Genomic DNA, 13,268 nt, shown 5'->3' with positions numbered 1-13,268 from the left:
GCACTGCAAAGACACTCCAGGTAAAATATTCTGAAAGCTAGAGCTGCCACACTGTGCCACCTTTCCATACTGCAAAACCACTCAATTATACATGTTAAAAGTGGTATGTAAATTAAAGTCTCTCTCACCTAAAAAAGAAAAACACCTGCACAACCAAGATGGCTTCTCGGGTTTCTATTGCTGTGATAAAACGTCGTAACCAAAAGCAAGGTTGGAAATGATTTACTGAACTTAGAGTTTAGAGTCCATCATGAAGAGAAGTGAAGGTAGGCAGGAACTGAAGCAGATGATCACGGAGGAATGTTACTCTCTGACTTGCTCTCCATGGCTCGCTCAACCGCTGTCTCACACAACTCAGGACCACTTGCCCATGGTTGGCACCACCTACAGTGGGCTAGGCCCTCCCATATCAAGTATTTATCAAGAAAATGCCCTCCTGACTGGCCCACAGTGGAAAAAAAGAAAGACTCTGGAAAGTTATCCTCTGTCCTCTGAACACCACATGCACATCATGGCACACACATGCCCACAGTCTCACATTTTCACTCTCTCTCTCTCTCTCTCTCTCTCTCTCTCTCTCTCTCTCTCTCTCTCTCTCTCTCTCTCATACACACACACACACACAATTAAAAATAACAACAACAAAACTATACACGTGGACCACAGCAAGCTGCGTGCCTCTGAGCATTTACTATAAGCCAGGTACCTTTTATGTAAGTTAGGAGATCCTATCAAGCCTGAAGGTTACTATTATCTTTAACTTAGGAAATAAAGAAGCTGGGCATAGTGGTGCATACCTTTGATCACTGCACTGGGGTGGCAGAGGCAAGTGGATCTCTGTAAGTTCAAGGGCAGCCTGGTCTACATAATATGTTCCAGAACAGCAAGAGCTAAATAGAATAGCTCAAAAAAATAAAAAAAAAGGAAATAAGGAGTCAAGTGAACTTACCCAAGACCACAGAGCCAATAAATGCTAACACCAGAGTCCACATGCTTTCCTGCTCCAGTGAAGTCACCTTTGCAATGCCTGCAGCTTAGAACTACTTAAGGGCATTAAGGAGACTGTGTTTCAGGCCCTGTAACAGAAATGTCCCTCCCCTCAATTGGCCTTTAAGATCCTATTACACCAGTAATATCATCCACCCCTCCTCTTCACCCTTCATAAACATCATCACCTTTCTAACCAAGGCTCCCCAATATTCCCTCGTTCACTCTTCTCTAGTCACATGCCTCCCTGTGTGGCCAGTATACAGGGTACTCCTACCACATGGCCTTTGCATCTGCTTGAACTATGATGACAACAATCATAGCATATGGTATCAATCATGTCTGCATCAAATTTTCAATTAACATTTTTGTCTAAGCTGGGCAGTGTTGGCACACACCTTTAATCCCAGTACTCAGGAGGCAGAGGCAGGTGGATCTCTGTGAGTTCGAGGACAGCCTAGTCCTAGTTCCAGGACAGCCAGAGCAGTTACACAGAGAAACCCTGTCTCAAAAAACCAAACAAACAAACAAACCAACACTTCCTCTAAACATACCAACAACACTAACAGCACCCTGCACACTAATATTTCAGATGTCAGGCTGGGTGGCAATGGTACACGCCTTTAACTCCAGCACTCGAGAGGCAGAGGCTGGTGGATCTCTGTGAGTTCAAGGCCAGCCTAGTCTACAGAGCAAGTTCCAAGACAGCTAGGGCTGTTACAGAGAGAAAAGAAATTCAGATGTCATATACTAATCCTAACAAACTGCCTCTCATTTTTCTGTTCTTCATGATGTCACCATGCACTTCTATTTTATAAAATCTAGTAGCAGCAGCTTTTGCTTATCAATTAGTACGCATAACATTCATAAAGCTATCTTTGCAGCAAAATAAAGCAAGGCAATCAAGCCAAGAAAGTGTCACAATAGAACCTGATTACACTAGTCCTTAGGCCCCAGAAGCAGAGTTTGTGAAATAACTATGGCAACAGCACTTCATGGCACCCAAATCCCATCACACTTTGCTGAGAAACCATTCTCCATCTGGGCAAACACACACAAAGATGCATGTTGACAACCAGTTATGTTTAACATAATAGCCCAGTGATATTTTAAGCTCCCATCATGTTTAACCCTTCAGTACCCACAAAGCATATATTCAGCCTTCCCCTGCAGGACGCTAAGAAAGGAAGCAGACACAAACATAAGGCATGGCAGAGAAAACTATCACTTCTTATCAAGAAACTGCGCCTTAGGATTTTTTAACGTTAAGTTCTACATAACACAAGCATAAAAGAAAAAACTTTCTGCCAAATTCCATTTAGCAGCACCTCTGGCAACATCCTTTGGCCATGGCGAACTCCCCAGTCACTGGCACAAAGACTAGAAGCAAAGGTGTCTGAGTCAGATCCTTTGTTGTTAGGCCTCACCTCACCACTTGTTAGCCTGGAGAAGTTGGCCAAGTTTCCTTACCTCTTAAACCTCAGCTCTCCACACAAAGCCTGCCACACTGCCTCAGCACAAGGACAAACACCATTGCCGAGAGCTCACTGTCACTAAACTGAGTTGTAGCTGCAAAGCTTCTAGGTTCAAGGGGAGCCTGAAGAAGAGTTCTCCAACTAACACTATTTTATGTTCAGAAAAATGGCATTGGAGACTTTTACACAAAACACTTTTGGATCACTGAGGTGATGCTTCTCATTTTAGTTATCTATGAATAGTCCAGAAATACATATTTTTAGTCATGTATAATTTTATTTGAAAGAAACAAGAATTTAAGAAATCCTGTCCAGTCCTGAGTGTGATTTATTCATTAGCATATAAAGTCAAGCATATTGAGCAATCAACTAAATAATTAACAACAGCATCACACATCTGAGTTCTACTTATCTGCCCCATTACACAGAGTCCCTTGACACTAGTTTGCCATGCAAGAGTTAGGATGTTTTGGTCTCTGATGCTGCCAAAATGAATGTCACCTTCATGAACGTTTCTCTTCTAAAGGAACTACTAGCCCAACCACAAATACTTGGAAATTACCAAGTCCAAGTCATTTGACAGATGAGAAGCTGAGGTCAAAAGGTCACACAATTACCAAGTGGGGAGTTAGAACCCAAGTCTCTTGTATTTCCCATTCGTGTTCTGTCACCTGTGTGACAGCGGACAGTTTAACAAGGAGAAATACCTACTCTGTACCTTAAAATAGTTATACATAGTTGGGAAGAAAAAAACATTCCCTGAAAACTTGAAATGTTTGTTTAGTGAGAGCTAAATATAACCACAAATGAACATAACCCACACCTTACAGTGAGCGAAAGGGCTCCTAAGAAGAGCAAATTCAACAGAAACAGCTGGCCAGAAGGGGCAGTTCAGCAGAGGCAAGGAGCCCAGGACTAACGTCACCCAGGCATCCCCCTCACACAGAACACACTTCAAAGCTGCAACACTTCCTTTCAGCCTCCTGTGGAAAGGGAAAGACAGCCTAATCCCATTCCCTTGCTGTAGTCCATCCCTTTAAAAAGCTTTGCCAGCTCCCAAATGTCACTCTGCACAAACACAAGGACGCCCATTTTCATCTACTCCATGCTCTAAACAAGGCTTCCATTTTTAACTAAATATTCTTATTTCTATTGAACTTGTGTAGGTGCGGCCTAAATGTTATCAGGCCCAATTGGGTCTTAGGGTATTCTTTAAATATCCCCTTCCCCTTAGGCAAACATCAACAACAGTTGTTGTTTTTCATTTATGTGTATATTTGCCTGCATGCATGTCATGTACCACATCATGCCTGGTAACCAGAGATCTGAAAAAGGTGTTGGAGCTCCTGACACTGGAGTTACAGCTAGGAGCTTCTACTTGAGTGCTGGGAATCAAACCTGATCCTCTAGAGAAACAGCCAGTACCTTTAATAGATAAGCCATCTCTCCAGCCTCTTAGGCAGACTATCTTTGGGGACAGGGTTAGGAAATGCATTTTTTTTTGTTGAAAGTAATTTTTCAAAAATATATTTTGAGCATGTTTTCCCCTCTTCCAATTTCTCTTGTGTCCTTCCCACCTCCCTATCCACCCTGCTTTGTTCTTCCTTTTCAACAACAAAAGAAGTGCTCACGCACACATATACACACACAACTCACAAAAACGAAAATCAAAACATCAAGCAAAAGACCAGTAAAACAAAAACAAACAAAAAAAAGAACACGGTTGAGTCTGTTTTGTATTGGCTAACTACTGAGCATGGGAGCCGCCCTGAAGTGTGGTTGATATAATCCAGTGAAACTCGACTGGTTAGAACCTGATTGCCCTTTGACAGTGGGTATTAATGGCCATCACCTTCCCCTCTCAGTGGTGGGAGGCTGTCTGGTGTGTGCTTATGGAGGTCTTACTGTCTGCTGCCTGTCTCTGTAAGTTCACGTGTGCATGCCCTGCTGCGTCTGGAAAACAGCTAATACTTGGTGCTGTCCAAAACCTCTGGCTCTTAGGATCTTTCTGCCTCCTCTTTTTCACAGCTCCCTGAAGACGCCCCATTTAGGACCCAGTGCTCTAGGGTCTCTATCTCTCTATGCACGCCGTCCAGTTGTGTGCTCATTCCCACCAACTGCAAACAGAAGCTTCTCTGGTGTGTGTTGAGAGGCACTCATCTATGCATATAGCAGTACACCACTGAAGTCAGTACGTTACTGTTCCTTTAACACAAGAGTGGATTCTCCCCTAGGCCTGTGACCTATCTAGTCTGAGGTTCTTAGTCACTTCAGCAGTGTCAGGTAAGGCTCTCACTCATCATGGGGTGAGTCTAGCGAGTGGTTACTCTCCTGACATCCGTGCCACTGTTACACTAGCGTACGCAGGCAGGTCACGGCTGCAGGTCTCAGGGATCCTAGCTAGGTGATACTGACAGTTACCTTCCTCTTCCAGTACCATGAATGTTTGTCAGTAGGAGGCGCCGGCTCAACTCTTCCATGTTCTCTGACATAAGTGCTGTCTTCAGCAATAGGGCCTTACCATCAAACTGTGGAGGGTAACAAACAGCCTTGGCAATAGCCTGTGATGTTTGGGGGTTTCCACTGGGTCCCTTTAGCCAACAACTAAACAAGACCTAACCCGCTCCTGGCACAGGAGGTTTTGCTTGGTGGCCTAAGATGTCTAGTTGGAGCACCGTCTCCCCTATTATTTTGTGACTCCATTTAGGTTCCTTTCACATATGTCTGTTATAGGAAGCTTCTGGAGTAGTAGGTTTCCATATGGTTTCTCAAATGGCTTTTAGTGTTAGTGGTCACTCTCCACATTCCCTCCTTTACACTGTTCTGCCTCCCCCTCCGTACTTAGCCCTCCTCCATAGCACTGTATTCTATTTCCTCTTCTTTGGGAGACCTGTTCCTCCTCTCTCTCTCTCTCTCTCTCTCTCTCTCTCTCTCTCTCTCTCTCTCTCTCTGTCTCTCTCTCTCTCTCTCTCTCTCTCTCTCTCTCTCTCTCTGTCTTTCTGTCTCTCTCTGTCTCTCTCTGTCTCTCTCTGTCTCTCTCTCTCTCTCGGTGCCTAACTTCTGTGGACTGCAGCACACATATCAAAAGACTAAAGCTAGCATCCAGATATAAGAAAAAACACACAACATTTGTCTTTTAGGGCCTGGGTTACTTCTTTCAGTATGATTTTTTTTCTAGTTCCATCCATTTACCTAGAAATTTCAGAACTTCATTTTTCTCAACATCTAAGTAACAGTCCATTATGTAAACAACTACAAAAGCCCACCATCACACTGGTGACTCTTTTTAGGCATGGGCTTTTTAAAATCACAGTGCAAGTGACCAGTGAGAAGGCTCAGTGGGTGAAGCCACTTTCCATTAAGCCTGGCAACCTGAGTTTGATCCCAGAGACCCACTTGGTGGAAGGAGAGAACCTTCTTCTGTAAGTGGCCTTCTGACCTGCATGCTTAATGGCGGTACTGTGCATACACACATACAACAAATAAATGTCATTTTAAAATCAGAATTCAGAAAAACACAGGTAAAAAAAGATATGAAGCAAGATACTTTGTTCATTTTTATAGTAACTAGGATATTTTAATTATTTGGGGGGAGGGTGGCTTTTGAGATATGACTTCTCTGTATAACAGCCCTAGCTGTCCTGGAACTTGACTCGTACACCAGGTTGGCCTCCAAATCATAGAGAGCCACCTGCTTCTGCCTCCTGAGTGCTGGGATTAAAAGTGTGAGACACCACACCAGGCCTTAACTAGGATATTTTAAATTGCATTTGATCATAGTGTGTATTACACTCTAACAGTCTGCTGCTTTGTACAACCACAAAATAAGAACAAATCTTTCTTTGATGATTCACTGTGATGACAGACACCAAATATTCAGTAAAGCCAGAAAAAAAAAATCACATTTCCACTTTGGATACATAGTGTAAGATACCATCAAGAAAGAAAGGTATGTTCTTAAAAGTTCTACTGAAGTTACAGGCATCTCCACCTGTGTTAACAGAGGGGGTACTTGATCCCACAAGTCGTATTTTCAGACATAAAGAAGGAAATACATAAGTAAAAGACACAAGAGAGGGATTAAGAAAACTATCATCTGATTCTCAAAGTATCTTAAGACAAAAGCAGTGTTAAATTCATAAAAGACCTGCTTTAAAAAAAACACTTGAGTTTTTAAAATAAATATCCCAAACCCCAGGTGAGACAAACTTCCTAAAACAAAATCTGTTACCATAGACTGGGAAGTCCAATCACCTGGACAGAAGTAAAAATGTCTGAGCTAACAGATGGGAGAAGTAGTGCAGGTTTCCTAACAGGGTGTTATAATTAAACACTATACAATGATAAAACCGGCCAAATATTTGATAACCTTCAATATTATTATAGTACAAATGCATTATCACCATAATTACCCAGTCTTAGCTGAAATTGCTTTCGAAATACCAAAATACAATGCCTCTACAACATTCAGCCCATAAGAAAAAGGAGGAAATAACTGCTTAGGTGTATCTCGAAGAGATTAAAATTACAAATTGAAAACTCAAAACAATATTAAAAATAAGGCACGACACACATCCTGGTTGATCTTCAGGATCACACTTCAATACTGACAGGTTTTTTAAAATCCCTATTTAGAGATAATTTCAGACTCAGACCTCAACTCTTTCAAGGTCACATTACTAAAAAAGTACCAGAACAATTACTTGACTCCAGATCCTCTGATGCTCACTTAATACTCTTTCCATTACAAGACAGTCGTTGAAACACAGGTTTAGAATTAACAAGTCTAACGTCAAAGGAATTAAGGATCAAGTAGGTCAAATCTTGAAACTCCACAAACATCAGTTCAAAAGGGGGCGAACAGATTATCAAGAAACAGGAAATTATTTGAAAAGGGGGGTGGGCACATGAGTTAACGAGCTTGGGTGCAAGCATTGCAGAACGCCAGTATTCAAGTAAATATGCAGAGACTACACTTCCCCTCTGAAACGTGATCTTTCACGCAGACTTAAAAAAAATTGTGGATCTGGGGACATATAACTCAGCGGTAGAGCACTGGCCTAGCCGTGTAAAGCTCAGGTTTGATCCCCAGCACTTTGAAAACAAACGAACAACAAAAAAAGATTGTGTCTGATAATTATACTCAACAGACACTCAAGAAAACAACACGTCCAAATGGGTACAACCCATCTCACGCTTTCTTCATTAATCACGACGTTTACACTTCACAAAAAGCCTATTTAAATAAAATAAAATAAAATAAAATAAAATGAGAATTGAGCACCCAGCGCTGCTTGGATCGCAGGCAAAGGAAAAGGCAGGGAGGGCGGCAAGCCCAAAGAGGAGCGTCTTGCTGGCCAAAAGCATCCTTGAGAGCAGGACAAAGGCTCGCCCTTCGGGTCACAGGGACATCACGCCAGGTGGAGCAAACGCACCCACGGGGAAGCCTCGGCCAGGGGAATCCTAAGATGGCTCTCTGAATCCACGCACGGCGTGCGTTCCAACCAGAGCAAGGGAAACGTGCTTTCGGAGCGTGGGAACACCGCAGCCGGGTGCCGTCGCCGCGGGCTCCCCAAAGCACCGCGGGGACACCGAGGCACACGGGTCGCTCACCAGGAGGGGCCGAACACGCCCGTGGCCCCGCGCAGCCTGCAGCTCTGCGGAGGCCGCGCACCGGGTCCCGCGACCCCGCCCACGCCCGCCCGCCCGCTCGCCCGCTGACAGCCACCGCCCCCACCTGCCCCTCGGCCTGCCCTCCCGGCGCGCCCGCCAGCCCGCCCGCCCGCTGCCGCTCCCTCCCTGTCCAGCCCGCCTCGCGCGGGGGCCGGGGAACGCGGCGCCGCCGCCCGCACCCACCGGCATCATCGCGGCGCCGTCCGCCGCGCCCTCGCCGCCTGACAGGACGCCGCTCCGGCCGCCTCACAGGCCGCGCACCCGCTGCGGCGCCCTGTGACCCGGCTGTGGCGAGGCGGCGGCTGCGGAGAGCCGCGCAGCCCTCGCCCGTCCGGTCGCGCCGCCCCGCGTGCCGCGTCGCCGTCCCTCCGCCGCCGCCGCCGCCGCCTCTGCTGAAGCCGGCCGCCTTCCGCCACCCGCTCGGCTCACCCTGCAGGCTGCGTAGGCCCCGCCCAGCGCGTCGCCCCCCCTACCGCCTACGCCGCCTCTGATTGGTCCGGTGGTGGGGGCGAGATGAGGGGGCGGGGCGACTCCGCTGCGGCCAGGTGAGGGGCGCGCTCGTGCGCGTCCGCGCTCCAGGCGGCGGGGGAGGGGCGCGCGCTGCGGACGCCGGCCCCGCCCCCTCCCCTGCAAGCAGGCCGAGTGGGTGTTGGGGCTCCGGGGGACCCCTGCGGACCCCGAGTCTGCGACACTTCGGCTACGGGGTCACCTCGGACGAATAGAAAGGGAAGGGCGGAGAGGGAAGGGCAGGCGGGGGAGGGAGGGGGAGGGTCCCGCAGTGTCGCGACCGGAGGGCACTCGAACCGCAGATCGGGAGGCCCGCGGCGAGCCGGCCGCCGACCTCTGCCCGGTGCTGGCCCCCGGGGTGTGCAGCGAGGTGTAAGGAAAGCTGCCCGCCGGAACCGATGAGGCGGGCGCACGGTGCCCCCTCTACATCAGCAGCCTGCACGCCGCTCGGTGCCGTGGGCCCCGGGGATCTGGGTCTCCCTCCGCCCAGCGTCCACCGCAGCCTGCAGCGCTTCGGCCTTCCTTGACACGACACACGGGTTCCCATCCCGCGCCCGTGCCCACCTGTGTCACTATCCTTGGCCATCCCGCTGGAGCGTCCCGGGCCGGGGTCCAGTCTCCATCTTCAGGGTCCAGGTCTGCCTTTAGAACCCTGTCAGCCGTGTCACCTTGGCCTCCGGTCTGGGAGCCTGAGCGGCAGAGACCAGAGCAGACCCTCAGCCGAGGCTGCCGGGTGGGCAGGCACCCTTTCTGAGCGCTCCACAGGGTGCCATCCGCCCGAACTCTGACGGACGAGACACAGCGACTGATGAACTGCACCGGGCTTAAACGTCCATGAGCTTCCAGGAACATGAAGACCGGTGGGTGACCCCCACACAGAAGGGGTAGACCACCCTGGGGAGTACCCAGCCCCTGGAGAGGGCAGCAGGCGCTGCTCAGGGGCAGTCTGTTTCTCTGAGTGGCGGGAGGCTGCTGCTAAGTGGGGGCAGAGAGGGAGGAGGCCAGGGTTACACCAGCCCCCTTCGTGGGCAGCCACGCCTGTGCTTAGGAGGCCACGGGGGTTAGTGATGAGAGCGTGAACTTTCCAGTTGAGCAGACTTGGTTGGACACCACTGCTGACACGCCCTCGCTGTGGGATCTTGGGCAAGCGTGTCTCCCGTCATAGGATACGGTAGGGTAATAGCATCTCTCTGGGGGAGCTCAGGTGTGATGTATGACATGCTCCCAGCAGTTTGTGGCATGCGCCAGCTGCCCTGCGAATTCCTTAGTTACGTTATCGTTAGCAAGCAGGTTTAGTGTACAAACGTCCCTAGGGTTTTGAGACTTAATTCGTGTGGACCATGAATGGCCGGTGACACATCCATTCTGGGAGCAGGGCTTTGAGGGAAGAGGAAGTTTTGGGAATGAGTGATGCTATATTAGATGTCAAGAGACCTGGGCCCCATTTCCAGCTCGGCTCCACTTCCTGTAAGTTCTCGGGCACATGACTGCCTCTCTGAGCCTTGATTCCCCATCTGAAGCAGAAGAGTCTGTCGTGACATGCTCATGTCCATGAGTTGTGAAGGGATAGATGTTGACTCATGTATGCCCAACGAAAGACAGGCCCAGAGAAATGCCACCCACTCTCCTAAAAGGACCTTGACCACAAAATCTTACTTATAAAAAAAATGTTGCTGGGCAGTGGTAGTGCAACGTCTTTAATCCCAGCACTCGGGAGGCAGAGACAGGTGGATCTGTATGAGTTCCAGCTCAGCCTGGTCTACAGAGAGTTCCAGGACAGCCAGCCCACAAGGCCACCCATGACCGTCTGTAACCCCAGTTACAATGAAGTGACACTCCTCTTCTATCCTCTTCAGGTGGGCACACGTGCTACACAGACATATATACTAGCAAAACCCATATAAAAACAAATCTAAAGCTTTATTTATGCATATAGCCTTGTATATTTGTTTATACATACATGCATTTCAAGGCTTCGGGTGTCTGGAGCTGAAGTGGCAGGCGCTTATGAGCTGCCTAACATGAATGCTGGAAAAACAGCAAGTACTCTCAACATCTGAGCCGTCTCTCAAGCCCCTAACTCTTACCTGCCTGTGCCTGGCCTCTGCAGTGACACCCCTGTACCCTCCAGGATCGCCTCCAGGCAGTTTTTACCAAGCCAGGCTGGCCAGTAGCTCCTCTCCATTCCACAGGTCACGTTAGACATCAGGCCACATCTCCTTGTACCTCAACAAACACATTTATAATTGCCCCCCACCCAGGCTTTAACTTCCTCAAGCCCCAACCATTCCCAACAGCTCCTGGAGCACAGACACACAAATTCACCACAGACCCCACAATATCTCCCATCACCTACACCAGAGTTCATCAGAGACCTGCCTGAATCTCATTAATGGCATAATGCAGGCATTAGGGTTATATAAGATGTCCATGTTGCTCAGAGATGCATCCTAGACTAGGTGAGAGGTCTAGACTACAGTTGGCTTCAGAGGGAAAGGACCAGCTGAGAAGCAGCTGGTAAATTCTCAGTCGTTGTTGGTGCCGGGCGGTGAGCCCGTGGGACGTGTTGCCCTCCCCTGTTTGTACATTTCTAGTATTGTACATTAAAAGTGATTAAATGTCCTTCAAAGCAAATTAAAACGCTCTTGACAGAAATCATCGTATACTCACATTTGCATAAGGAAGTTCTGGGAGGGTTCCACTGAGCATTAATACAGGACACCTGCGGGTGGGGACCGGAACCGGGAGCCCCAGGGACAGATGCAAGTCAGAGTAAGACTGCACTACTAGGTGTTAGCTTCTTGTTTTTGTTTGTTTAATGAACCTCATTTTCAGAACAGTTTTAAAGTTGGAGAATATTTACAGCCCCCTTTGCAGCCGCCCCTCCTCTTCCTGGGACTGTGTTCCAGTCAGCATGCCTGTGTGGAAAGCGGCATTGTGGAAGATGCAGTTAGCAGGCCTGTCATCCTCAGAGCACCAGAGCCGTTTCCCGTGGTGAAGGCACAGCTGATGGGATTATGACTCTCCTGCTGTTCAGAATCACCTTGGTGTAGTGAACTGAGCACTAATGGTCCACAACAAGATCAAAGTTCAAAAGGGGGAACGTGGTTTCTACTGAAGTCGCATTCCCTTTGCGCCAACATCAAGTAAAAAAATCCTTCAGTGGAGCCACTGTTAAGGTGCGGCCCTCTGTATACTTTCCCTGCTCGGTTTCCTCTAATTATCACCATTATTCTCACTGTGGGTGTGTGTAGAGGGAGTGCATGCGTGTACGTTTACGTGTGTGCATGTGGTCTGCAGACATGTGAAGTCCAGAGGTTGATGCTGCCTATTAGCCCTGGTTGCTCTAAGCACTTTAAAATCTTATTCTATGTGCATGGGGGTTTTGCTTGCATGTTTGTCTCTGCCCCACATGTGTGCCTGCGCCTGTGGAGGCCAGGAGACAGCATGAGACCCCCTGGTGCTGGAGTTGCAGATGGTTGCGAGCCATCATTTGGATGTCTTGAATTGAGCCCAGGTCCTCTGGAAGAACAGCCAGTGCGCTAACTCCTGAGCAGTGTCTTTGCTCTCCTACCTTACTTTTGGAGACAAGACCTCTCACTGAATCTGGAGGTCGTTGATTCTGATAGACTAGCTGGCCATCAAGGATCTGCCTGTGTCTGTCTCCCTCACTGGACTGCAGGTGTGTGGGTCTGTGCCAGGTTTTTACATGGGTCTACGGTACAAATTCACGTCCTGGTGTTTACAGGGTGTGGTAGTTTGAATGTAATTGCCCCCCCCAATATCAGGGAGTGGCACTATCAGGAGGTGTGGCCTTGTTGCAGTAGGTGTGGTCTTGTTGGAGGAAGTGTGTCTCTATGGAGGTGGGCTTTGAGGTCTCATATATGCTCAAACCACACCCAGTGAGACAAACCACATTCTGTTGCCTTCTGATCAAGGCGCAGCCAGCACCATGTCTGCCTGTACACTACCATAATCCCAGCCACCACATTCCCTGCCGTGATGATAATGGACTAAATCTCTGAAACTGTAACCTACCACCTCAGTTAAATGTTTTCCTGTATAAGAGTTGCCTTGGTCACGTCTCTTTACAGTGACAGAGACTGTAACTGAGACACGGGTCACTCCCCAGCCTCTCTTCTACTCGTTATTGCCTAATAATTAACTGCGCACATCTGTCACTGCTGATGGAACCCATATCACAATGCCACAATGCCTTTTCCCAGGCTTCTAGTTGGGGTTTTTTGTTTTGTTCTGAGACGTGGTAATTTTTCTATGTAGCCCTGGCTGTCCTGGAACTCCATCTGTAGCCCAGGCTGGCCTCTAACTCAAAGATCCGCCTGCCTCTGCCTCCCCAGTGTTGGAATTAAAGGTGTGCGTCCCCACGTCCCCACCCAGGTTTCTAGTCCTACCTGATGACATGTGTTCAAGGACACCGCTTTCTGTTTAGTCAGCATGTTCTTTAGGAGCCTCTCCGCAGTGATGGCTTCTCAGAACTTTCCCTGTGTTCTATGACTTCAGTGGTTTTGAGGAGTATTGATCAGGGGCTCTGGCCCAGTTTGCTTTCTACTACTGCGATAAGTACCATAACTGAAAACAACTTGGGAAGACAGGGTTTATTTCTGT

The 13,268-nt window shown here is 48.4% G+C and overlaps 1 protein-coding gene and 1 long non-coding RNA gene across 3 annotated transcripts in view; one reads left to right on the top strand and one right to left on the bottom strand.

Moving 5' to 3' along the window:
* Ppp1r13b (protein phosphatase 1 regulatory subunit 13B) overlaps nt 1-8,473 on the bottom strand; it is a 73,043-nt gene extending 64,570 nt beyond the window's left edge. The window contains exon 1 of one of the 2 annotated variants that reach the window (XM_040742382.1): nt 8,319-8,473. In XM_040742382.1, the coding sequence (XP_040598316.1) occupies nt 8,319-8,327 (9 nt within the window). In that variant the 5' untranslated portion in view covers nt 8,328-8,473. The remainder of the gene's footprint in view (nt 1-8,318) is intronic. The other variant, XM_040742383.1, reaches the window with a different exon arrangement.
* A 442-nt stretch (nt 8,474-8,915) lies between these two features.
* On the top strand, nt 8,916-11,809 carry LOC121139233. Its single transcript, XR_005876088.1, has 2 exons — nt 8,916-9,502; nt 11,508-11,809. It is a non-coding gene; the product is annotated as an uncharacterized LOC121139233 (long non-coding RNA).
* The last annotated feature ends 1,459 nt before the right edge of the window (nt 11,810-13,268 follow it).

The sequence above is a fragment of the Mesocricetus auratus genome, unplaced genomic scaffold (assembly GCF_017639785.1).
Source record: "Mesocricetus auratus isolate SY011 unplaced genomic scaffold, BCM_Maur_2.0 Super-Scaffold_15014, whole genome shotgun sequence".
Lineage (NCBI taxonomy): Eukaryota > Metazoa > Chordata > Mammalia > Rodentia > Cricetidae > Mesocricetus > Mesocricetus auratus.
This window is presented reverse-complemented; position numbering and strand designations above follow the sequence as displayed.